The 26,981-nt window shown below is 36.4% G+C and overlaps 1 protein-coding gene across 1 annotated transcript; it reads right to left on the bottom strand.

The window, feature by feature from the left end:
* Positions 1–17,112: 17,112 nt before the first annotated feature.
* On the bottom strand, positions 17,113–25,875 carry LOC144223836 (olfactory receptor 52N2-like). The gene is given in 3 exon segments (XM_077754615.1): positions 17,113–17,404; positions 25,188–25,389; positions 25,392–25,875. Coding segments are annotated over 3 exon segments (978 nt in total).
* Positions 25,876–26,981: the final 1,106 nt, after the last annotated feature.

The following is a 26,981-nucleotide window of genomic DNA, read 5'->3' as shown; positions in this document are numbered from 1 at the left end:
ACAGCCTCGAGCAGCACCACCTGTCTTAGCCATGGCTATGGTTCTTTTAGGATCAGACTAGAGCAATATCTCCTTTTCTGCATTTGCATTTGTCATTGCATTTGTCATGGTTACAGAGGAAAGTTTATACTTGCGCTGCAACAGACTTCCAAACCCCAGCCCATCTCCCACAGAGCCCTTAATCCCTAGGGTCTGGAAGGTTTCTCTTCCTGAAAAAAAAGCTAGTAATCCCCTTGTGGCTCTATTTCCAAATTATGGGATCTATGGTTGCTACTTTCCATTATTACCCTATACTCTGACCTTCCTTACAGACTCTATTCCCCAGTTTCACCTTTGGCCTAGTAGGGTTAAACTTTTAAAAGGTATTGACTTTGATTTACAATAACAGAACCCAGGTAATATAATTGGAAATGTATCACACAACCTGAAGAAATAATGAGTATAAAAATAATGCTAAATGGCGTGGTGTAAAAGTGGTAATGAATAGCAGTGAGGAGGAGGGCCCCAAGGCCTTCTAAGTTATTCCTACTCTGGTTTAAATTAGAGAAAATGGCTAGACAGCATTCATGCCAAATCTTTTAGAATTATGTAATCCAATCACAGAGAGTGCAGCAGTTGTGGATTTTTAGGTCCTCTGTTACATTTTGCATTTTGGCTTCATAACTGAGCTCCAGTATCCCTCGCATGGGATCCAACATCACTGTGATGTGGAAAAAGCAGCCCTATTTTGCCAAGTCAGAATTCAGAGTTCAGACATTTTTTCTCATGCTGTCTAATCTTTATATCCTTTTTGTTCAGATCTAACCACTTATTCCAAGGAGTGGCTTCTATTTGTCCTACCCAATTCCATCAGAAACCCAAGCCATTTAAATCCATACTGAGAATCTCCTCTCTGACACATTGAAGATGACAATGGTGGATGGTGACAAATGTACTCATGAACAACACCAAGGTGCCATTTATAAGGAATGAATTTATTCATTGTGTTTATGTCATGATGCATAACATGCATTTAATTCTTCAGGGGAAGCAGGCACCAGGCACACACAATTTGTCTTTGTGTCAGCCTTTCCAGTGGTCTTGCTCCCAGACTTGTGGAAGATATAAAGCATAATGTAACAATTAGATAAGGTTTGGATATTCTAATTATCTTTGCAGTGCTTAAACTGGTATGCAGTGGAGTCTATAGTTGGAAGTCACTGTCTCTGATTTGTCATTCAAATCGTCAAGTAACTCCAGAGTCCCAGGAGGACCTTTGGCATGTGATTCCTGCAGGGTCACATCTGTGGAATAACTGCTTGACAACTCTAATCTCTTAGGGATGGAGTACAGTTTTGTAACTCTCATTACCCTTATCTTCCAGATGATTCACATTCTCCATTAATATCTCTGTATGCTATGAGTTTAGTGATCAGTGAGTACATGAGCTCCAGACTCTTTGACAATCATGGAGAGAGCCCTTACAACTCAATGATTTTGCCATAAAACAGAGTTGGGAATATAATAAATCTCATTTGTCACTTTAACCAGGGAAACTCACTTGTTAGTTCAATGAACTCACTTGGTTTTCCCTTGCAAATTACCAACTATAGAATGGGTGGGGCGGGGGGGAAAAAGGGAAATCATAGTACCATACATGTACCATACACAGTAAACCTCTCTCCTTGTTCCCATTTAATGAGGACAAATTGTAGCCCAGCTATGGTATGCTATCTGAATGATGCTCTCAGTCTCAGGATGAGACTCAAGAAATTCACTTGTTTGTTTCATCTTGCTATGACATAGAGATACAGGAAATTTCATCAGGAGTCTCTTCTACATTTGGATCTCTAAATTGTATTTTCTTTTGTACGCTGGAGCTCATCTCCTTCTTCCACATCTAGATGCTAGTTTAACCTGTCCCTTAATAAATCTATGACATCTTCTAAGACATTAAAAAAGAACTTTAGAATACTGTTTCTGTTATGAGATATTCACCATTATGAAATTGCATGTATGGGAAAACAAGTCACCATAAATATTTGATGACTTTCCTCCCCATTCTGTTCCTTAACTTCGATTGTTACTGTCACTTGACTGTTTCTGCCTCTAAAGTGTTTCTTTGATATCCATTCACTTGGTTTATTTCCAGAAGGCACAGAGTTAACTTGCCAGATACTTAGGTCTCTGAGCTAATCGTGCCAGACAGCACACTGATCATGCCTCTGGAAAAAATTATTGGAAGACATTTATGGAGAAAGGAGCAATTGTACAATTGTCAAGTGTATTCTGGAGTAGTATGCAGATACTTTGTGGGGTCAGATGTCAGACTCTAGGAAAAGAACACTGACCCTTGGGATGTGGGGGTCTGAAATTATATTAAATTACTTATCCCTTGGCTGGAGTAAGCAGTTACTGGGATGCAAGATATTAAGCTAGAAGAAGCTAGATAATTGGCTTCTAAGTTTATTCTACCAGTTCACATTCATTATATGGGGGAATAATAACTAGAGTGATTAGGGAGCATGCAAGGGATGGGGGTGGGGTGGGTCCAAATAACAACTTGGGAGGCTTGATCACTAGCCCCTTTCTGCTGCTAAGTATCGGTGATGAGACTCAAACCCTTCGGGATCACCAAAGGGCTTGCAACAAGTCTTGTGATAACTGATTATAACATGGCTAACAAGTGCCCTGATCTGCACCTTAGGATACTACTAATATTAATAAGCTTTAACAGTGACTGTTTTCTATGGAAATGTGTCAGAAGCCAACTATATTTCTGGAGGGCATGCATGGAGAGAATCCTTCAATTAAACCCTACTCTTAACTCCATTTGATTGTAGATCTCAAACTTCTTTATTATCCCATTCTATCTGTATTGTCTGTGATACAGACAAATTCTTCTAGAACTTCTTTCAATATCAATCTATTTGACTTTCCAGCTGGTGAGAGAACTCCTATTTTATAGACTAGCAGTTGTCCATCCAACCATCCATTGTTCCAACCAATATTTATTTAGCACTTGATATGTTCTAAGAATTATTCTGGTGAACAAAAAATCATGCTATTATAAGGATTTTCTTTCTCTTTAGTTATTTCTATACTTTCTTGTACTGTGCTAAAATAAAATGTCTGTGCTCAAAAGATTTTTATCTTTCTGTTTTTTTCTTTTTGACAAGAAGTTAACCTCTTGAACATTAATGTCTTCATATTTTTAATTTTTACTGTGAGGATTAGAAATAATATAGATGATTATTAACCAAGAACTATTTACATTTAATTATTGTATATCAATATAATGTGATGCTATGTAGCTTTCAAAGGAAATGAGGGTCCATGCATAACTTGGCTCTGGAAGGAATCACAAGAAACTAGTATCAGACATTTTTCTGGGAAGAGGTCTGGAGAATGGAAATCAGTGATAGGAAGTATACTTTATAAACTCCCCTGTGAGGATTTCTTTTTAATTAGTTTATGTTTTCTTTGTTTAACATCGTAACTAAAGTATGATTGGCATAAGAAAACCATGCATATTTAATATATATGACCATGATTTGGGGAATAAATATACACCTATGAAATCATTATGATAATCAATGACATAAACATATCTATCACTTCCACGAGTTGTCTCCTGCCTTTGTTACTTGGTATTTATGTTTCACAGTTAGAACACTTACTGTAAGATTTATTGTACCTTCTTAGCAAATGTTTAAGTATACAACACAGTAATGTTAGCTATAGGCACTATGGTGTCTTTTTAAAAATAGTAAAAATATAGTTCAATTACCCCAGGATTTACAGCTTAAAACAATAAACATTTCTTTTTTTAATGTTTTTATTTACTTTTGAGAAAGAGAGATCCTGAGTGGGAGAGGGGCAGAGAGAGGAAGACACAGAAGCTAAAGCAGGCTCCAGGCTCTCTGCTGTCAGCACAGAGCCTGACATGTGGCTTGAGCTCACAAACTGTGGGATCACGACCTGAGCTGAATTTGGGCACTTAACCGACTTAGCCACCCAGGCACCCCTAATCCTGGACTCTTACCCCTGGAACCCCACATAACTGAGGTTTTAGTTATGTGTTCAAAGTACTTGACTTAACGTGTCCTCAAAATGTTAAAGGTAGTAGATGAGCAAATGAATAAGTGAATGAATGGATAGATCATAGAGGGCAGGGACAAGGACATGCCCTCATTGAGCAAAAATATTGCCAATTCCTAGTTTGGAGAACTTTGTAGTAAAAATTTCCTTCTAATTTTGGAAACTTTATTCTTCATTTTCTTTCTCCAGATGTCAATCTAGTGTCAGCTTTAATTTTGTCCTTTCAAAAATAATCTATACTTATTTCTTTATTTTTTTACTCATTTATAATTTTGAATTTTTTAATGTGTGAAATCTTTTTAAATAAGTCTTCAGTTAATAGTTACCTATGTTATGTCCAGTCTTTACTAATATAAAACTTAGGCAATGAATAGCTTAGAATAAAAATTCATCCAAATTCAAGAGGGTAAGGTCTTGGCTATTAGAAAAATGAAAACCCACTGAGCTCAAAACCTTACCATGAGAAAGAATAGTAAGCCTGTAGTAAACAGTGTACATGGGCAGGACTCTGTTTTATTCAGTAATTTATCTTGCTTCCTGTAACAGTATCTGGCAGGTACTCAACATGCATCTATGGGGTGGGTGAACAAATGAATGAATGAATAAATGAATGAATGGGTGAATGAATCTAAGTTCACAAAATATGTACAGACATAATCAATCATAAAGGAAGAAGAGCTTGAAAATAATAAGATAAAGGGTTAGAATGCGGGGTGCCTAGGTGGCTTAGTTTAAACAACTGACTTGGTTTCAGCTCAGGTCATGATCTCATGGTTTTGTGAGTTCGAGCCCCACATTGGGCAGAGCCTGCTAGGGATTCTCTCTCTCTCTCTCATTCTCTCTGCCCCTCCCCCACTTGTGTTGCCTCTATCTCTCTCAAAATATATCAATAAACTTAAAAAAAAAGAAAAAAGTTAGAATGCATCATTGTGTAATTGGCGAGGAAGATAAAATGGGCACTTAGGAAATCTTTAAAATATATTCACACTTATTTCATACTCTGTTAGAAAACCTAGGAGCTCTCTTACTCTTTTATTGTTTCCTCAGTCATGGAATTTTAGTATGAGTTTGACATAATCTAGTAAGTCCTCCAATTTCAGTGTAGCAAGGCTGCTATGTACACATCTCTATGAAACTCTTTCTTTGTGATCAGGATTCAAACCCAACATCTTTTAAGAGGTTAATTCTAATGAGGTATAATTTAAGCTAACAGTAAGTATCTGTGGAGAAAAATACGGAGGATAGTAATAATGAAGAATGATAGTGCCTTGGCCCAGATAGGCATTGGTGGGTGCAGGTGGATTGATACTCTATGCTTTCAACATTAGGGACTTGCTAGATTCTATGAATCCAGGATCCATGTGATCATTATCTTCTGTTAACCTGAAAATAAAGAGCCACAATGAGAGGCAAATGAGCGATTATTTGGGATAAAAGATTTGCAATTCGGGAAACACAGATTCAGGTAGAAACCCAAATAGTGTCTCACTTGTAGGGCAAAAGCAAAGAATTTTTATAAGAAAAGGAAAGGGGACAATTACATGAGCCAAATAAAAGGGAAAAAAGTTTCCATGAGTGTTTTAAACAGGCTAAAACTACTCTGGGATATACACTGACAGACTGCTGGGTTTATCTTTGGAAAGTCCACAACTATTACTGTTGTGATCAGGATGTCTGTTCTGTTGCTAACTTTCAAGCACCTGCTTAAAACAATTGCCATTTTGCCCAGCCCAAAGATTTTGGCCCAGTTCAAACCAAGGCAGGTTAGACAGTTTCTGTACAGTATGTGCTATGGCTTACTTATTTATGTATTTATTTATTTATGTATATATGTGTGTATGTATGTATTTATTTATTTAGAGAGAAAGAGAGAGAGAGAAAGGGAGGGAGAGCAAGCATGACTGGGTTAGGGGCAGAGAGAGAGGGTGAGAGAGAGAATCCCAAGTAGGCTCTGCACTGTCAGAGCAGAGCCTGATGCAGGGCTTGAACTCATAAACTGTGAAATCATGGCCTGGGCTGAAACCAAAAGTCGGATGCTTAACCGATTAAATGACCCAGGCTCCCTTGTGGTTTTATTTTAAAATGGCTCTGGTCACGCCATTTTCTCACTACTCTTAGAAGACAATTTGAAAGGAAATTGCAGCACAGGTATAAATGACCTACAGAGATTTCAAATAGACCAAAAAGGAGAGAAGCTGGCAGCAATGTGTTCCTGAGAGATGCCTTGGGCCATGGCTAAGGCAGATGCTATTGTTCATGGAAGGCCCTAAACTCTGGTAGCCAAGAGCTAAACCTCTAACCTTCAAGCTCTCATTGGAATAGGTCGAAGCTTTTGAGGCAGGAATGGAGGAATTCAGCCTCTGCAGCAAAAGTACAATAAGAAGTGTTATTTAAATCTCCTCCATGGTGTAGGGGTACCTGCTGTGATACATCTTTTTACTTTACACGAAAGTTATCATTTTGAGAATCTACTCTAGTTACATATGCAGCTGCCCTCCATCCTGCCCCCCACCAATAAGTAGGAATTACCCATAATGAAACTTCCACTTTGTTAAATGAGGGAGATAATATTCAGAGTTTAAGTACTCTATTTTTGAAAGTTTATTTATTTATTTTGAGAGAGAAAGAGACAGCGTGAACAGGGGAGGGGCAGAGAGAGAGAATCCCAAGCAGGCTCCACGCTGCCTGCACAGAGCAAGACGCAGGGCTTGAACTCACAAAACTGTGAGATCATGACCTAAGCCAAAACCAAGAGTTGGGCACTCAATGAACTGAATCACCCAGTGGCTCCACTATTCCATTTTTTTAAAAAGCCATCATCCCCAGTGTTTAAAGCAGAAGCACTGCTAAGCAAAATATTCCCTAATTCTTTCCCACTGACACTCTACCTGTAGGGTATCATTTCACTTGTACAGCCCAGAGTAGCTTCAAAGTACACAAAATAATCTAGCCTCTCTTCATTACACCATAAACTTAGGCAGCAGGACAAATTACCGAGAAGAGAAAGAGATCAAAATGATCTTGTCCGTTATACCTTGCACTAAAAACTTTTTCTCCAATCTGATGTCTGAATTCTGCCTTCTATTTTTCTTTTCTAAGATAATGGTAGAAAATATGTTCTTCCTAAGAAAGTGGTAGAAAATACAGTCAGCATTACAAACAATTGAAACTGAGGAGTCATTGCTATAAGAGTGATTTTGTCCAAAGTTTCCCGGCAGACTAATAGACTGGACTGGCTTATTGTATTCCGTGGAATCCAGGAGAAAGTTTACACAATTGTATTGAAGTCCTTCAAGCATCACAGGGAGAGGAATCTCTGTTATTTTGTTAAGTAGTGACTAAATTCATGCAAAACAAGTACCCACTTTGTCCCTCAAGGCATGAAAAGCCAATGAATTACTTCCATTTGGGTGATGGCATTTGGAATGTGGGAGGAGGCATTACAAAATAAAACTTTAATTCATATTACGCAGTTAAAGTACAGGTATGTGAAGATGAAAGAGTGGAATTTTAAGTGAACAACAACAACAACAACAACAACAAAGGTAAGCCCAGAGGAAAGACAGGGCTGAGTTTTCAGATTGGAAGAAAAAAGTGATAAAACTAAACATTTTCATTCTGGAAATACTAGAATTATATTGCAGATACAACATCCTACACATTCAAATAAAAAAAGAAATCATATTGATTTTAACTTTCAAAATTGATTTAAACTTTCTTATGATCTATCTTTTCTTTTTCCATGTTTTACCTCCCCCCATCTCTTCCCTAGACCCCTGAATATTAGAAACTTCAAATTGTCTTTATTTCTTGTTTTTTCCCCTAGGTTTGTAGAGATTATTATTTCTATAATTATTTAACAATTTCAACAATTATTCAACAATATTTGTTGAAATTGAGAAATACAAACTACATAGCTTGACATATGATCTCCTTAAATATTTAGTTGATTCCTAACTTTTTAAAAGTTTCTTTGTTTGTTTATTGAGAGATAGAGCACAAGCAGGGGAGGGGCAGAAAGAGAGGATGAATCCCAAGCAGGATCCACACTATCAACACAGAGCCTCATGCAGGGCTCAAACTCACAAACTGTGAGATCACCACCTAAGCTGAAATCAAGAGTCTGCTGCTTAACTGACCTAGCCACCCTGTGCTGCTATCTGATTCCTAACTCCCAATGGCTATTGTGTTTGATCATTTTATCTTTGTCATGTTCCCACCCCTCCCCCCACCATTCCCAAATTTGAAAAAAGAAAGGTATCTCTCTTGAATGGCACTCAGATTCACAATTTGTTTCTTACTAATGAGAGTTCTATGGTTGCAAGCTATGTACACCTGGATGGGCTTTCATTTTTGTTCATGGTAGCCACTATTGACTTCGTTCACATTTACATTTACTGATGAGGGAGATCAGTTTTGACGGTTGCCTTACACAGATGATCTTCATCCAAACATTTGCTGGAATATTAACTGTTATGTTGGTCATCATGGCTTTTGATTATTATGTTGCCACCTGCAGCCTACTTTAGGAAAACCAGATCTTCACAGACAGAATTATGACTTTCATTAGGATGTATCCCTGAGGTTGAATTACTGGGTTGTAGGATACATTTAGTTTTACTTGATAAGTTCAAAATACTGTCCAAAGTGGAGTGTACCAACTGATACTTTGGACTTTACAGTATAGAAGCTTCCATTGCTCTATTTTCTGATTAGCCATCCTTACTGTAAAGTGTTTTCATGTAGCAAATTGATAAATAGGTCAAAATATGATATTGTGGTTTTCATTTGCATTTCCCTGTTCCTAATGAGGTTTAAAATCTTGGTATTTATTTCTTGGTCATTTAAATTTCTGCATTTAAGAAGTATCTGCTAATCAGTGAGGCCTTTTGCAAACTGACCTTGGAGTCTCCAGGGAAAATTCAGACTTTAAATGACACATCATAAATCTTACTGCCCTTATCTTGTCCATGAATTAAAAACTATACTTTCAGTCTCTCCGGAGATAAATATGCAATGTTTCTAGCCAAGCCATAAATTAATTTCATCTTTCAAAACCTGTGTAAAAGCAACACAATTTCTTCTTGATAGCCAAGCTTAACCATCCCAGTTAGGAAAATACCGTGATGTATCCATAATGATTGGGGGGTAATCTTACATTTTAATTAAATAGAATCATGGTTATATTTTCTAGTAGAAGTTTATCTCTCTTGAGAACTAGGACCTCCAATAGGCCCAATCCATAGTTATGGGAATGCAAAAATATGTTCTGGAAATGCTCAAAATTTTTTCCACATAAATTAATGGTAATTTCTTCTTTTGCTTTATGCCATTTCAGCTTTCAAAAGATGTTCTAGAGATGCTTTATTTTTGGAAAGTGAGGCAAACCTATATACCATCCTCAGCTAACCAGAAAGGGAAAGGGAGATGAGGTCTCAAAGGGGAGGAAGACAATTCACAGGAAGCTGAGAAGAACAAATGTTTCGTAAACAAACGTTTGCCGCACCATGCAGATACATCTTTCCCATATAAAAAGTTATTTTTGGTCATAGCTGTCTTCCTGGTACAGTACCCTCTATATAAATTTTTTTAGGAAGGTAAAAGGGAAGTGAAAAGCTCTTTCTGTGTCTGCCGGGCCTCAATTGTCTTTTAGCTCTAAATAAGCCACATGCCGAAGAGGCATGTTCTGAGGTGGCCTTCCCTGAACCCTCTCAGTTAGGACACGTAATAGTGAGAAAGTTTACTCCTCTCCCCATCCTTTGGTTACTGGATTTAAAAATCTGGCTAGAGAGGATATGGCACCATAAATTGTCCTTATTCAAGCATACACCATATGCTATAGGATAGCAGCTCTCATTTGAAGGTTTTTCCCCAGCTGGCAGCTTTCCTTCTCATGCATAATCTATTCCATTATTCTCTCAGCCCATCTGCTTTGGGTCATAAAGTACCTAGTAAATTTCATGAATTCCACTGGTGTAATTACACTGTTATAGCTCTTCATTTGAAAAATGAGTTACTTGGCCTCAGAATAATGTAATATGAACCCCTAGCCACAGGTACTAGTTCTATGAGTAATATTGCAGGCAGTAAAGGCATATTTGTATTTGACATTCATATCTCTTCGCATAAGGAAATTATACTCCTGCTATTACTCCCATTGTCATGGACTCCACCAACAATTGGCTGGCCATTCTCCTATGGAAATGGTCTTATATCAGGAGTTCAAATACTGGTCTCTGCTTTTGGATGGTTGGACATTCAGAAGGATCTATTAACAGATCAACCTGGATCAGGGAAATGTCATTCATATGAGTATGAAGAAATGTGTAAAAATATTATTCATAATGGCCCAAACTTGAAAGTAACTTAAATGCCTGTTAATGGTAGAATGGATTAAAAGAAGTGTGCTATATTGACATAATGGATTGTGATGCAGCAGTAGACATGACTGAATCACAGTTATGTGCAACAGCATGGATTATTCTTATGTTGAGCAACAGAAGCCAGGCACAAAAGAACATATACTATATGGTTCCATTTATATAACATAGATAACAGAATATATCAAGCTAAACATTTAGGGATGCATGCTAAATGATGAAAGTACAAAGAGAAAACCAAGGATATATTGGCAAAAAAAGTTAAGATAGTGGTAACTATTTGAAGGTTTGTGGAGGAAAAGGTAGTAAGTAGAAAAGTCATGACAGTGGCTTCCGGGGGCTGGCAGTGTTTTACTTCTTGATCTATACTGTAGTTGCATGAATGCTGACAGTTTATTAAGCTTAGTGCACTGTTTTGCACATATGTTATATTTCACTTATTTTAAGTGGTGAGGATTAAAATAAAAGAACAATATAAAAGAACATATGGGATAATATTTTTTAAACTTTATTTATGTATTTAAGAGAGAGAGAATGCAAGTGGGAAAGGGTCAGAGAGCAAGAGGGAAAAAGAGAGATCTCAAGCATGCTCTGCACTGCCAGAACAGAGCCTGACATGGGGTTCAAACTCAATATCATTGAGATCACGACCTGAGCCAAAATTGGACGCTCAACCAGCTGAGCTACCCAGGAACCCCAGAGAACATTTTATTTTACTAATCTCAGATGAACAAAAACTATCCTAAACTTGCAATAAAACTGAGTAGTCTTTAAAGGAAAGATAAATACATTTGACTCTTTAAAAAAATTCATATGATAAACAGACACAAACAACATCCAGAGAGTGACCCAAGGGCACAGAGGCGTGTGATTCACATCACAGGCAAAGGAATGAATACCTAAATAAGTAAACAGCTATAACAAATCACTTTCAATTTTTTTTTTTAATTTTTTAAACATTTATTTATTTTTGAGAGAAAGAGATACAGAGCAGGAGCATGGGAGGGGCAGGGAGAGAGGGAGACACAGAATCTGTGGTAGGCTTCAGACTCTGAGCTGTTAGCACAGAGCCTGATTTGGGGCTTGAACCTACAAACCACAATATTGTAACCTGAGCTGAAGTCGGACATTTAACTGACTGACCCATCCAGGCGCCCCTCAAATTCTTAATAAGACAGCAAGTGAAGGTGTAAATAGATAGTACACATAAAAATCAATTATAAACAGAATGAAGTATGTTTGATTTCATTCAAAATAAGAAAAACATGTAAAAAGATATATTTTTACTTCTCCAAATGGCAAATATTTGAAAACTTGCTAAAACATTTTTCATTGGATGTAGGAAAAAAGCTGATCTTGTCCTATATTCATGGAGGTGCAATCCACGAATTGGTATCACCTCTCTGAAGAAAGGGAAGATGACCCATGATCCAGTAATTCCTCCCAGAAATAATTTTTAAGCTTCCATTTAAGCTTAAATGGACAAAATGAGGTTTGTAAAGTTTTTGCCCCCCAACATTGTTAAGATATACTCCAAATGTAAAAGAGGGAAATTATCATACAAAGATAAAAGAAGTTATGTATAAAGAGATATGGCATACAAGAATAACAACATACATTGTAAAATGAAAAGGGGAGAAGTACTGAGTATACTGCCACTTAGATTTTAAAAAGTCTATATATATGGAAGAATCTGGGAAAGCATGTAGGATCTGATGATGGTGGTTGCCCCCAGAGAGGAGTTTTGTGAGATATTTTATTTCACTATACAGTGTTTTTTAATTTTGAATATTGAATTTCATTCCCATATAAAACTAAAGGACCAAAATCTGTAAACTCAAATTATGCCTCTTTGCCATAAAATTACTTTGAGCTAAAGGCAATTAAGAAATAAATGCAGAGGGGCACCTGGGTGGCTTAGCTGGTTAAGCATCTGACTTCATCTCAGGTCATGATCTCACGGTTGGTGGGTCCGAGCCCCTCATCAGGCTCTGTACTGACAGCTCAGAACCTGGAACCTGCTTCAAATTCTGTATCTCCCTCTCTCTCTGACCCTCCCTTGCTCATGCTATCTCTCTCTTTCTCTCAGAAATAAATAAAAAAACAAAAAAAAACAAAACCCCAAAAAAAGAAGTAAGTGCAGAATAAGTCCCCTTCCCTCCCTCTTTTCTTTTCTTTCTTTCTTTTTTTCCTTTGCCTAGAGACAAGAAATAAATTCTTTTAGGGGAAACAGACTTCCCAGCCAACCAATGGCACAGCAGGAAACTAGAAACAAACCTTGTTACGCTGTAACCTTTCTAGTTACTTCTTCACCATTTACTTCCCAGAACCCAAACTTCAGTGTCAATTCTTCCCAAATGCATTGTTTCTTTGTCTAAAAAGTATAAAAGCTTCCTGCTCAGGTCATTTCTTCACTTCATTCTCTTGTGAAGGCTCCAATGTACATGTAAAAATTCAATAAAATGTGCATGCTTTTTTTCTGTGAGTTTCTCTGCCAGTTTAATTTTCAGACGAGCCTAAAAAGAAACCTGTCCCCTACAAAACAAAATATATGATCACTCTGTAGAACAAAAATTATAAGTTGGGAATATACTTATTGGCATGGAAAATGTTCACACGTTGGTATAAAATAAAATGAGAGGAACCCCTGGGTAGCTCAGCTGGTTAAGTGTCCAATTTCAGCTCAGGTCATGATCTTGCTGTTTGTGAGTTCAAGTCCCACATCAGGCTCTATGCTGACGGCTCAGAGCCTGGAGCCTGATTCAGATTCCGTGTCTCCCTCTCTCTCTCTGCTCCTCCTCTGTTCACCCTTTGTCTGTCTCTCTCTCTCAAAGATAAATGAACATTAAAAATTTTTAATAAAATAAAATAAAATTAGAGATGTAAGATGTCAGATACGGATCTTTTGTTTTCTTTCTTCTTGTCTAGTTGGCTCTTTTCTGTACTTCCATGTGGGAAATGAAATGTCCCTTTCTCAACATTGAGTTTCCTACTCACCTTCTCTAGATTATGTCCCTGATGAAATGCTTTCATTGCATTTTCATGTGACTGGAGCTTGAAACATACCAGTAAACAAATAAGGTAAAGGTCTGTGTTCATGATACTAAAATCCTAAAAAGCAGAGTTGGGGAGGGCATCCAATAAACAGTAACATAATGAATAGGTAAGATGTATCATAAAATAGAAAGAACTATGTGCTATAAAAAAATGAAAGCAGGATAATGAAAATCAGGAATACTAGACAACACTTACAGATAGGGTGTACTGGTACTCTTTTATTTGGGCCCATTGAAACAAGGAATTGATATTCACATTCATGGTGGGAAGAAGTCCAGAAGTTACAATGTGAAGTATTTAATTGCTAAAATTTGCCCTCAGGATATTTATAGTAGTCATCTGTCAGGGTGAACCAGAAAAGAGGCAATAATAGTGTTTGCTCATGACACTGTACCATGAGGCACCTTGAAGAACCTGATGTCAGACCTCTAAATTTTAACACGTCATTCTGTCCCAAATAAATAAATAAATAAATAAATAAATAAATAATCACTTGAGGTAGTGCGGGTCATTAGGGGACTTCACCATCCCAGTCATAAAGAGTGGGCAGAAACCCTTAAGTTTTTAATTTCTTGGAGAAACCACATAGTATATTATAGACATTACAATCAAAGACACTGGAACCAAATGGCCTGGGTTTAAATCCATGCTCTATCACTTACTAGATATATGACTTTCATTTAGTCAGTTAACCTCTCTATGTTGCAGTTTGTTTATCTGTAAACTGGACCTAAAATAGCATCATCCTCATAGTTGTTTTTAGGATCAAATAAGTTTTTTCTTGGAAAAAGTACCTAGAAAATAAATGCTGTGTATGTTTCTTGCTGTTATTACTATTTTCTTGAAAGCCTTTTCTGTGGTGACAAGCTATCAACCCTTTGATAGAAAGTAAACTCAGGAGGAATATGTAAGGAATCTTCCCTCAGCTGGAATGACTCAAATGTTGGGAAGATGGGGTGGGCTGTTGAAGTGAGTAGAAACTGAGAAAATGGACTTTCTAGGGTTGAGAGCATAACTTTGCACAAGGAAGAGAGCAAGATAGGCTTAAGAGGCAGAGGGTATGCTGGAGATCTGAGGAGTCCAGGCAGGTGACAAATGGGGTTGTAGCTGCTTTCGGGTCAAGGGCAATTCTAAGACCTTGGTATCTCTCAAAGTTGAAGAGCAGCGGTTGGCATACGGAAATCATGTTGAAACTCATAAGGCACTCAGATCGTGCCTCCATCTGTCTTTCCAACCCAGTCTTTTGCTCCTCCTCCTTTCTCCTTTATCTCCAGTCATCCTGAAACATCTCTAGGCTCAGAAGGGCAATGCTTGGTTTACCCTCAATGTTTTGTGTATATTGTTTCACTTTTAAAAATAATAATCCCCGGGGCCCCAGGGTGGCTCAGTAGGTTAAGCGTCTGACATTGGCTTAGGTTATGATCTTGCGTTTTATGGATTCGAGCCCTGCCTCGGGCTCTGTGCTAACAGCCAGCTCAGAGCCTGGAGCCTGTTTCTGATTCTGTGTCTCCCTCTCTCTCTTACCCTCCCCTGCTCACGCTGTCTCTCTTGCTCTAAGAAATAAATAAAAGCATTTTAAAAATAAAATAAAAATATAATAATCCCCATCCACACTTTCTCTTAAAATACTTATACAGATAACATGATTCAACTCATCTAGTGCCTTCTCTGAAAATCTTTACTTACCACCCCCAATGGCCATTGATAAACATTTACTTTTAATGAATTTTGTAATAATTTTTTGTATAATGACCTCGTTACCATTTTATAATAATGATTGCACTGTATTTTATATCTTCTACTAGACTAGAAATACATTAGTGTTCTTGTATTCATTTATATTTTTCAGTGCATAACATGGAGTCAGTCACATAGAAGGTATCCAGAAAAACCTGTTGGCTGATTTTGATGACAGGTTTGAGAGATAAAATAAAACTGATTTTTCTACTGCCTATATAATTGGAAATATTTCTCCTCAAACTATGATATTCAGGAGGAATCAGAGTTGAAACACATAGGCTATATTAATAACAACAATCTCAGCTATAACTTATTAAGTAGTTTGTATATGTTAGAAATTATACTAAGGGGTTTTTGGGAGGTCTTTTGGGTTTTTTTTTTGTTTTTGGTGTTTTGTTTTTGTTTTGTTTTGTTTTGTTTTGCATTAGAGCATTTAACTAGCCTCATAAATCTTTATGGTATGTTTTCCCCACAACCAATAAAAAGTATAGAAGCTGAAATTTAGAAAGAATAAAATAGCCTGTTAAAATCTAGTGACCAGAAATTAAGACAAAAGATTTAAATTCGGGGACCGTCTGAATACAAAATTCGTGTTTCCCCCAACTCTTCTTTATCAACTTTTCTTCTTTCCATACTGCATCCATTTTTGTCATCCCTCTTCTTTCTTTCATTTATATTTCCTCCTGTGCANTTTTGTTTTGTTTTGTTTTGCATTAGAGCATTTAACTAGCCTCATAAATCTTTATGGTATGTTTTCCCCACAACCAATAAAAAGTATAGAAGCTGAAATTTAGAAAGAATAAAATAGCCTGTTAAAATCTAGTGACCAGAAATTAAGACAAAAGATTTAAATTCGGGGACTGTCTGAATACAAAATTCGTGTTTCCCCCAACTCTTCTTTATCAACTTTTCTTCTTTCCATACTGCATCCATGCATCCCTGGCCATACCCTAGATTCTGAGCACGCTGAGGTGAGAGATGCCTCGTCTTCATGAAACCTAAGGTATGACAAATAATATGACCTAAATAAGTATCTCAAAAATTAGTGAATTATGAATGAATTATAACACATACTAGTAACCTAACCATTGCTTTTGTCTGTCTCACTGATAAGATCACAATTATATATCATAAGCACATCTTAAATGGAGGTTGAACTGTTGAAATGGGAAAAAAAATAACTCCGAGATGTGTCTGGAATAATCTGTATTTTTTAAAAATCATTTATTCAGTAATTAAAATCGNTCACTGATAAGATCACAATTATATATCATAAGCACATCTTAAATGGAGGTTGAACTGTTGAAATGGGAAAAAAAATAACTCCTAGATGTGTCTGGAATAATCTGTAGAGTATTTTTTAAAAATCATTTATTCAGTAATTAAAATCATATTTAACCAATTTTAGGTGAGAGAAAACATCTGAATCCAACTTGTCTTTAAAAATACTGGAGGATATTGCAATACTAGGCCTACATTACCCATGGCCATAATGTGCTTGATTGGGGTAAATTTGTTCTTTAGGGAGAGCGCATCCTTTCTCCCATCACTATAGCCTCTTCTCACAGACAATAGAACATTAACACCAGACCTGCATGCCTGTCTTGTTACCAGCCAGTTCTCCCTAGACATAGAAGTCTATAAACCCTATGTAAAACATAAAACTTGTAAGCAACAGGTATATAACTTTTTTATTCTGCATTCTCTTCTTTGACAGATCTTTACAGAACATTTCATAGTAGATATTTTCAAAGTCTTCAGAAAATCTACATATTAGAGGGCCTCATGTGTTTAATACCATTTTAGTCACTCTTTTTTTATTCCCCCCCAATTAACAATATGTCTATTTTCCAATTTATTTGTCTTGAGGAAAGACAACCTTGTCTCCAAGTAAAAACTTGACCACACCTTCTCGGATCTGCTTGGTCTTGACTCCATAAACAATGGGGTTCATTGTAGGAGGCAGGAGCAGGTAAAGGTTGGCTACAATGATGTGTACGTGGTGGGGGATATTGTGTCCTCCAAAACGGTGGGCAAAAAACGTAAAAAAAGCTGGAACATAGGTGATCACAATGGCACAGATATGAGACGTACAAGTGCCAAAGGCTTTGTGTCGAGCACCTACAGATGACAGGCTCACTACCGTTCTCAATNTATATTTAGAGAAGCACCCTAAACTGAATAGTCTTTATAAACAGGACTTTTGTCCTGCCTTGAAAATTATGAAGAAAGCTAATAATCCAGGTAAAATCTGCCAATAATGTTCCCTATAACTTGCTTAAGATAATACATGTTAGATACTCAATAAAATATACGTGAATAAATGATTGTTTGAATTAGTAAGGACTTATCAGATATCAGTATCTTGCTCTTTTACACAATGACATTTCAAAGGAAGTATTGATAAGAAAAAAAAGTATGCTTCTAAATCATTACCTAGTTTTATGAAATTTTTATAAAAATTTTATTAAAGGGATGTATTCAATCAGATGCAGCAGACTTTCTGTATGACTTCTCTGCTTTTCCACATTTTCTTAGTCTCGTAACCATTTTCAATACAGATTTATATTTGGGAAGCCCTTGAAGTTTTAATGATTACTAATTGTCTACAGTGCTTAATTTAAAATATATTTCTTACATTATAACTGGACAGGTTATCAGTATAAAAATTAATATCATATTTTTGGATTGCTATTTCTTGTAGAGGAAATAGAAAGAACTCAATGATGCTACAAGGAATTTACAGATTCAGGGATGTTTGAGAAAGTTGTAGTTACCAACTGGTTAAATATTTCTCTCAATTGAAAAAAAATAAAATGGTCCTTCAGCTCTGGGTGGGCACCTTTCCATGCAGCAGATCAATGCCCAACAATCCCACCATCCAGCAGGACTGTATAGATACTTGCAATATGATGACATGTAATACGGGGCTCTAAAGACACAAGGCATAGATTCCTATTACCTAAGCTGTCTGGAAATCACTCTCACATCCACTCCTTCTGGCCAGGGTACAGAGAAGTCACCACGAGAGAATATACAAAGGAATACAAGTTTCACTGGCTCATGGTCTTTGGTTCCTAAGGTGATTGCCTCTCATGTAAATAAACTCTTCTTATAAGTGAGTACTCCCAGACCTCTCCTGAAATGTCCCCTCATGAAGGAACCATCATTTCATTGTCCTGGACCAGAGAAATGTAAAGATTACAGTCTCCAGTGTCTGCTACCTTTTAGGTGAACACCACAGTGAAAATGAATGGGTGACTGGAAAGACAGTCCAGCAGAAGCCACACAGGAAGAAAGGACTCATTACCTCTGCAAAAGTAAAGGGAAAAAGAAATTCATTGCCTCTTGCTAATATTACCTATTTTTAAAACTGTCTACAATTCTAGGCCATTGCATTCTTAGCCATCAATATTGTTACTTTTCCTAAAATAGCTATTTTTGAAAATTGCCCAAACTCACCTCAGTGTTAGGCACAATTCTATTCATGGCTGAGAATACTTAGGAGTTCTTCAAAATCTGGAATGGCATCTTCTTACATAAGATTTTTAGTCTCCCTGGAGATTCTCAAGTAAGATGTCCCAGGTGGATTGAAGCTCCAGAATTAGATATCATTGAGGCTCCAGAAGTAGATATCTCAAAGGGATTCTCACTGAAAGAGAATAAACTTTCAGTCTGGTGGTATCAGATCTATATATGGAAGCTTCTGAGTAGAAAAGGAAACAACAGAAACCAAACACATTAAAAGTAATGCCTTTTCCCAAGTGGGAAATGTGACCACCAAGTGTGGTGATGAACATCATTGAATAGTTTTTCTTCCCTAGGGCACCTGGGTGGCTCCGTCTATTAAGTGTCTGCCTCTTGATTTCAGTTGAGGTCACAATCTCCCAGTTCATTAGTTTGAGTCATACATCGGATCATGCTGATAAAGCAAAGCCTGCTTGGGATTCTCTCCATCTCATTCTACCCCTCCCCTGCTCAAGCTTGCTCGCTTGCTCTCTCTCTCAAAAGATGTAAATTTAAAACTTTTTTTCTCTTATTACTAAAGAAATATTTGCTTTATGTAGAAACTCTGGAAAACACAGAAAAGTACAAAATAGTTGGAGTCACTTGTAAATCCAATACAGAGGAATAACCACCCTAAATTGTTTTCTGTACCTCAGGGGCACCGTGCTGGCTCAGTTGATGGAGGATGCCACTCTGGATCTTGCGGTTGTGAGTTTGAGCCCCTTGTAGGTGTACAGATTATTCAAAAATAAAATCTTAAAAAGATAAAAGTTTTCTGTACTTCACTTACTCATTTTATAATTATTATGTTTAATATTCTTTTTTTTTACACATTTCAGAGTATATGGAAGTTTGAATACTATTTTTCTTGTCTAGATAATATTATTTTGTGACCATTTTCCTATGTCATTCTATATAACTTGAAATCAAATTTTCAATAACTAAACTTCTTTCACCCAAAATGTATACCAAATACAATTATTTCATTACTCTTACATATTTAAATTATAACTCATTTTTTCTACCAAAAATAATTCCTCTATGAATATTGTAATCAACTCCATGTTATTGATTTTTCCTGTGTTAAGATATTAAGAACTAGGATTGAAGTTTATGGGATCAAAAGGCATGGACAATTGTAATTATACTGGTAAGTGTTTGAAAAAAATAATTTCCATAGGATTGTGTTGATTTTTATTTCCATACAGCGTTAGTGGTCTGTCCCCTCTGTAAGTGTTGATTATTATATGTTCTCTTTTCTCCAGCTTCACTGGTGAGAATACATCTCTTTGGTATTTTAGCTTCAATTAAAAATAACTTCATTTGCAGTAATTATGAACATTTTTTTCAAGTGGTTTTGCTCCATTGTTTTTCTCAGTTTTTGATTATTCATTCACCTTATCTATTTTTAGTGGAGATGTTATTCTGCACTTATTGCTTGCGAGGCATCGTCAATTCTGAAGTATAAACCCATTTGCTGTCATAGTTTGCAAACTTTTTCCAAAATAGTATTTTGCCTTAAATTTTATTTTACAGTGGACAAAGATCGAATTGTTTTTCCTTTTTTCTCTTTTTTAAATTAAAATTATTTTTAATATTTTAAGTGTTTATTTACTTTTGAGAGAAAGAGACAGAGTATGAGCACGGGAGAGGCAGAGTTGGTGGGAGGCACAGAATCCAAAGCAGGCTCTGCGGTAGGGTCCCCTCACTAAGAAAGAAAAAAAAAAAAAAGAGCATCTCAAGGCAACCTTGCTATTCCTATATATGAAGACATCCCTCACAACCTTGTAACATGAAACCACGTTAATCAGACTGCATGTTGTGTGTTACCATATATGGGAGACAAAGAAGTAAAAAGTATATAAAAAAACCCACACCACGTGGTGTTTGGGGCTCAGTTCTTTGGGTACAAACCCTGTTGAGCGACGCTGGAATAAAGTTGCTTCCAGGAAAGAGAAGCCTCGATGTCATGACTCTCTGTGCAAGAATCCTGCTACAGCTCCAGTCTCCAAGCTGTCAACGCAGAGTCCAGTGTGGGGCTCAAACCCATGAACTGTGAGATCATGATCTGAGCTAATGTCTGGCGCTTAACAGACTGAGCCACCCAGGCACAGCAGAGAGAATGAGAATCTTAAGCAGGCTCCATTCTCAGCATGGAGTCAGTCCAATGTAGGGCTTGATCCCACAGCTTTGGGCTCATGACCTGAGCAGAAATCTAAATTTGAACACTCAACCAAGTGAGCCACCCAGGCACGCCCCCCCCTTCCTCTTTTTTATTGAAGAAAAAAATCTTTCCATACTTCAGCCCTTTCATGGGAAATGACATACATTAGAAAATAAAGGTTCATTACCCCACAAACTCACATCTCACCTGGCCCCTAAAGTAAATGTTATTAAAGCCTAAATTCTGGTATATATATTTCCAGAAGTTTTTTATATTAAGCATTTAATAAAATTTTATTGTTAACTGTGTTGATGTTGCTTTGTTTAGCTTTTTGCATTAATGATATTACTAGAAAAGAGTACCAAAGTCCTCTTCCTTATCTGCAGTTTTGCTTTCTGCTATGTCAGTTTACCTATCAGCTGTGGTCCCGAACCAGATGACCTCAGAAGGTCAGTAGTAGCCTAACAATGCATCATTGTGCCTACATCATTCACCTCCCTTCACCTCAACTGGTAGGCATTTTGTCATCCCCTAACATCACAAGAAGGGGGATACAGCACAGTAAGATATTTTGAGAGAGAAAGAGACCACATTCACATAACTTTTATTACCGTATATTGTTATAATTGTTCTATTTACTTATTAGTTATTGTCATTAATCTCTTACTGTGCTTAATTTATAAATTAAACTTTAATATATAGGGTTTGGTATTTTCTGTGGTTTCAGGCATCCGCTGGGATGCCTTATCCTGCAATCAATAAGGGGGTCAACTTAAGACACTTTCAAATTGACTACTTGGAAAGACTTTTATTTAAATAAAAACTTTGGTTTTGTTGAACACAATACACTACACATAAGATTAAATTTAAATTTGGTAAAATTTAAATCAATGCAACTATATTCTAAGATTACATTTGGGTCTCAATATAAATTCTCTCCCTTTATATTTGAAATTCAAGGAAATAGGAATGGGTATGAGGTATTAATTAACTATAGAGCAGAGGTTCTTAACTTGGAGACTATGGTGTCCATACTGGTTATACTAAACTGCATCAAGATCTTCTAGGGGACTTTTTAAAAAGAGAGATAATAAGGTGACCCATAATCGATCAATTTTTGCTCATATATTTGCATTAAGTTTGGGAAGTGACAGAACTTAGCATTTTTATAAAGATATTTTCTTATTTCCATTATAAAATTTCAGTTTTATATTTAATTATATATATCAGAAGTATAAGATATGAGACCAAGATTTAAATTATATCCATTAGAAATATTTTTAAAGTTCATTTATTTAATTTGAGAGAGAAAGATTTCTGCATGAGTGGGTGATGCCAGAGAGAGAGGGAGAGAGAGAATCGCAAGCAGGTTCTGCACTATCAGCGGCAGAGCCTGAGGAGGGGCTTGAACTTACAAACTCACAGATCATGACCTGAGCTGAAACCAAGAGTAGAATGCTTAGCTGACTGAGACACCCAGGCACCCCTACAAATATTTTTAATGCATTTTCTATATGTTGAACCACTCTTGCCAATAGTTTACTTGGAAAAAAATTTCTGCTTCACAGAAAAAATTGTTATTCCAAAATAAAAGCCTATGCCATTCATCTGTCTAAAACTTTTCATTCTCTCTTGTTTTTACCATAGAGTTAAAAAAATGACTCCATGAAGNCTTATATGGAATGTTCGTTGTTTGGGTCCCTCTATCTTCATGGTTTGTTTTGTTGTTCCATTGTCTCTGTCTCTGTACCTCTGCATATGTGACCTGAAATGGTGGGCCAAATTGTTCTGGAGATGCTTCAGGAACAGGATAATTTCCACTATGTTGTATCACCTTGTAATTTCTTCCCACTTCCTTCCCTTTGGAAGTATTACTATCACTTTGTTTAAAATGGTTTTGATTTAACTAAATTGTAATCTAAGTGTGAGTACTTTATACCTGACACCTTGGTTCTGGAGCTAATCAAACTGTGTGAGGTTGATGGGGTGTGTGTGGAGCGTTTCCACCAGGCACACTGAGTCCTGCTCACAACTTGGACCTTAAGGCAAGAGATGGAATTTGAAATGAAGTGTCTTCCACAATTTTTTCTGGTCTTTTCCTCTCCTGTCCTTTTCTGCTTCTCTCTGTCTCTCTCTCTTTCCCCATGAATACTTTATAGAAGTTCCTTCCATCATGATCTACCTTATAATTTAAAAAATCCAACTATTCTGGACTGCTGGTTCTAATTCTGTTGTGATTCTTTGTTTTCAGAGTTATACTGCTGTTGTTTCCTTAAACCCATTTTTGAGTTTGTAATGGGAAAGATGGCATAAAATTAATTGGGGATTGTTATTCAGCTACCTCAAACAAATGTTATTTATTATTTTATTTCCCGGATTTTTAATTTTGTGGTCAAGTTCTGCTTCGTTGCTATCGCTGTTGTTGATGCCCCCCCACACCTTCTCCCCACAACAGAGGCCTATTAATATGATTGTATTTAAATATTAGTCTTAATCTTCTGAGATTCAACTAGTCCTGCTGTTTATGTGCTCATATTCCTCTTCTATAAAATGAGGATAATTATAGCTATCCCATAGTTTTGACTTAAAGTTCAATGAAATGCTATAATGCTATATATGAAGCATTATTATAGTACCTGACCCAATATATAATTTTTTAAATAACAGTTTAAGAAACGTATTTTATTTTAGTTTTGCTTAAATAAAATTCCCAATGAATAAAATTTACAAAATCTGAAAACATAACTCCACAGTATAGCAACTTTACCGATTATAAGATCATAAGTTATGTTACATAGGGGCACTGTTATAATATTAGTATTTAAAAAAATAACAAGTTTTTCTTCCAAATGTGAAATTACCTTACAAAACATGATGTAATTAATACATTTTACAGTAATTTGACTATGTATAATATAATAAAATATTAAAATATATTCCACATTTTTGCAAGTAATATGAATATAATCTTTATTAATATAATTAAATTTCCACCTAATTATCTATTTGTGTCCATTCCCTGATCACATTCTATTACTCCAACTACTTCTTGGGTTATGGTCTCATTCTTTTTCACTTTTCATTCAGTCTTGCTATTTCTGAAGACTACATTTATCATTTACTTCTGTTACTTTTTTCTCTGTTATTTTAAGAAATCTAAATAAAATACAACTTTCTTCAATGTCCTGGATTACGATTTCTCCCCCTGTGTTAAAGTCAAATAAAGCAGTCAATCCCTTCCATCCTTGATTGGAAAATTATACAGATTTTCTTTAAGTCTCCTTTCCTCTACTCATGAGGCCTTTCCTCAAGTCACATATGTCCACTGTGTTTTTCAAAATTCTGCTTGATATCTACTCCAAAGGATTCTTCCCAGATTATGATGAGCTCCAATAATCATATCTATTGCAGCCTCATTTGTCTGCACAAGAATACATAAATATAAATCCAAATAATTACCTGGGCAGAAGAACATCAGAAATAAATGAGCAGACATGGATGATTTTGTTCTCTAAAGTTATACAAGTTTCACATAAATATGGCATAAAAAGGATGGTCAGACACTTGGTATTCAGCACAAACATTCTATGAGTGTTTCTGGCTTCCCTGCATCTATGTTAACTGTCCAAGCTTCTTGAGTCTCTCAACTATCTGACCATCTTTATTCTTTTCTATGTACTCCCACAGAGAGCCTTAGATGAAAAAATGAAAAGTTTATTTCAAATTTTAGATTCCCATTCTCTGAATTCATTCCATCAGGTCTAACTAAAGTTTAAGTGCATGGAAAATAATATTCTTTCCTATCGATTTTATTTTTTCTATCAAATTAGAGGTCTCAGGTTCAAAATTTTGTGATTATTTCATAAATATTATAGCAGAATATGGACAGGTAGTTTCTCCTGACATCATGGTTATGAATTCTTCCTCTATTCTTTTCCTCCATAATGCTTTTCTTTACCCTAATACTAAATGCAGAATTTTAAACCATAGATTTAGCTCATACTCAAAATATCTTTCTCTCTAAAAAATAATTTGATCACTCCTTCACTGCTTGGTCTTCATTCCATAGACAATTGGATTCAAAGTGGGAAGCACCAATAGGTAGAAGTTGGCTATGAAAATATGGACATGGTGAGGTATGCTACATCCTCCAAAGTGGAGAGTGAAGAAGTTGAAGAAGGCTGGGACATAGGTGATAACAATAGCACATATGTGTGATGTACAGGTTAAAGTCTTTGTCGTGAGCATCTGCAGATGACAGATTTACTCCAGCCCGGATAATACTGGTGTCAGACATGCAGATACAGAAAATACCAAATCCTGCGATCAATATGACAGCTACTAGACCATAGATGGCATTAATCTTGATGTTGCCACAGGACAATTTGGCCACATACATATGATCACAGTAGGTGTGGTGGATGAGTTTGCCCCTGCAGAAGGGAAGACATGTGATTAGAAAGTGAATGGGATTGTGAGCAACACACTTCTACTGAAGGTGGCAAACCCAACCTTGGTAATTGCAGTGTTGGTGAGGATGGTAGAATAGTGTAGAGGATAGCAAATGGCCACCCAGTGATCCAGGGCCATAAGCATGAGCACCCCAGACTCCATACTTGTCAGCATGTGGATGAAGAACACCTGCACAAGTCAGGCATTAAAGTCAGTCTCTTTGAGATTGAACCAAAAGATACATAACATATTAGGGACATATGAAGTAAACCCACTAACATCCGTAAGGGAGAGCAAGGCCAGGAAGTAGTCCATGGGTCGATGCAGGGCCTCCTTGTGGCTGATGAGGTAGATGAGCCCACAGTTGCCCACAACAGTGATGATGTACATGAAGCAGAATGGCAGGGAGATCCAGGTGTGTGCAGCTTCCAGCCCAGGGATCCCATTGAGAATGAAGTATCTTGGTGTCAGACTGGAGCTGTTGACCCCATGCATGATAGTCAAATGCAAAGCATGTTACTTTCTGTACCAATAAAAATGTCCTATACAAGAAGATAGTAGTGACATTACTTTCATTCTGAGACAAAAGAGGAACAAGCATTTTGCACAATATAAATAAAAATTCAAGAGAAAAATAATCTTTTTGTATCCACACTGTTATTTGATTCTACTGAGTACTCCTGTGCCTTTTAATGAATCAAAGGAATGCTAACATCCTGCAAACGTTGTAACAGAGACCTGATCTTCCTTGGTTTTATTCTGTAAATTCTGTTGATGTGCACATGCTCATATTCTCAGTCCATTCACTAGTGCTTGTTTCTGCTCCCTTGACCAATTTCCAAGTTATTGCTCTGGTCTAAACAATACTGAGTGTCTTGACTTCTCACATAATTCCTTTCTTCCAAGAAGTCCTTGCAGATGTGTTAACTGGATTATAATCAATTAAATCATATGAGCACTTATTACACCCAGGTAAAACGTACCTACTTATTACACACAGGTGATGGGGCTGAGCATGATCTAGATTTTACCAGTCTACACCTTTCATGTCTGGAGTTTCCAAGTCAAAATAATCAAAGACATGATTTGATGGGTCAAAATTTCCATGATAGCTTATGACTTACAAATGATGACCATGGTCATTTTGCACTATATATCTGGTTGTTTCTTGCTGGTAAACATAAAGGATTTTACTACTTGTATTTAACTAATGATATTGTAAAGTACTATGTAATTGTCACAGTTTCTCTTGGTTATCCCAAATTTCCATGTAGATAAGCATGCTATATAAATAGTCATAATTATTTTAGTTCTTTTTTGGTATAATATGCTTAGCTCCAAATAACTATGCAAATTGTATTGGATAGGGTGAAACCTTTCATAATTAACTTAGGTGTTTTTCCAAAACAGTTAGCTTTCTACCTTTCTTCTCTGTTTCGGATGTGGTTTTAACCTGAAAGGTATTTGATTGAAGTTATGACTTTGGGATCTCTTTCTTTCTGTTTTCTTTTTGAGAAATCTCTTTATCTTATGGTTTTAAAAGTTTTTCCCTAGTTGTTTGCATCTTGACTTATTCATTTCCCCACAGCAATATATTGTAT

This window comes from Crocuta crocuta, unplaced genomic scaffold (genome assembly GCF_008692635.1).
Source record: "Crocuta crocuta isolate KB4526 unplaced genomic scaffold, BGI_CrCroc_1.0 scaffold212, whole genome shotgun sequence".
NCBI classification, from domain to species: domain Eukaryota; kingdom Metazoa; phylum Chordata; class Mammalia; order Carnivora; family Hyaenidae; genus Crocuta; species Crocuta crocuta.
Note: the sequence above shows the minus strand (reverse complement) of the source record. Positions and strands in the feature narration are given on the sequence as shown.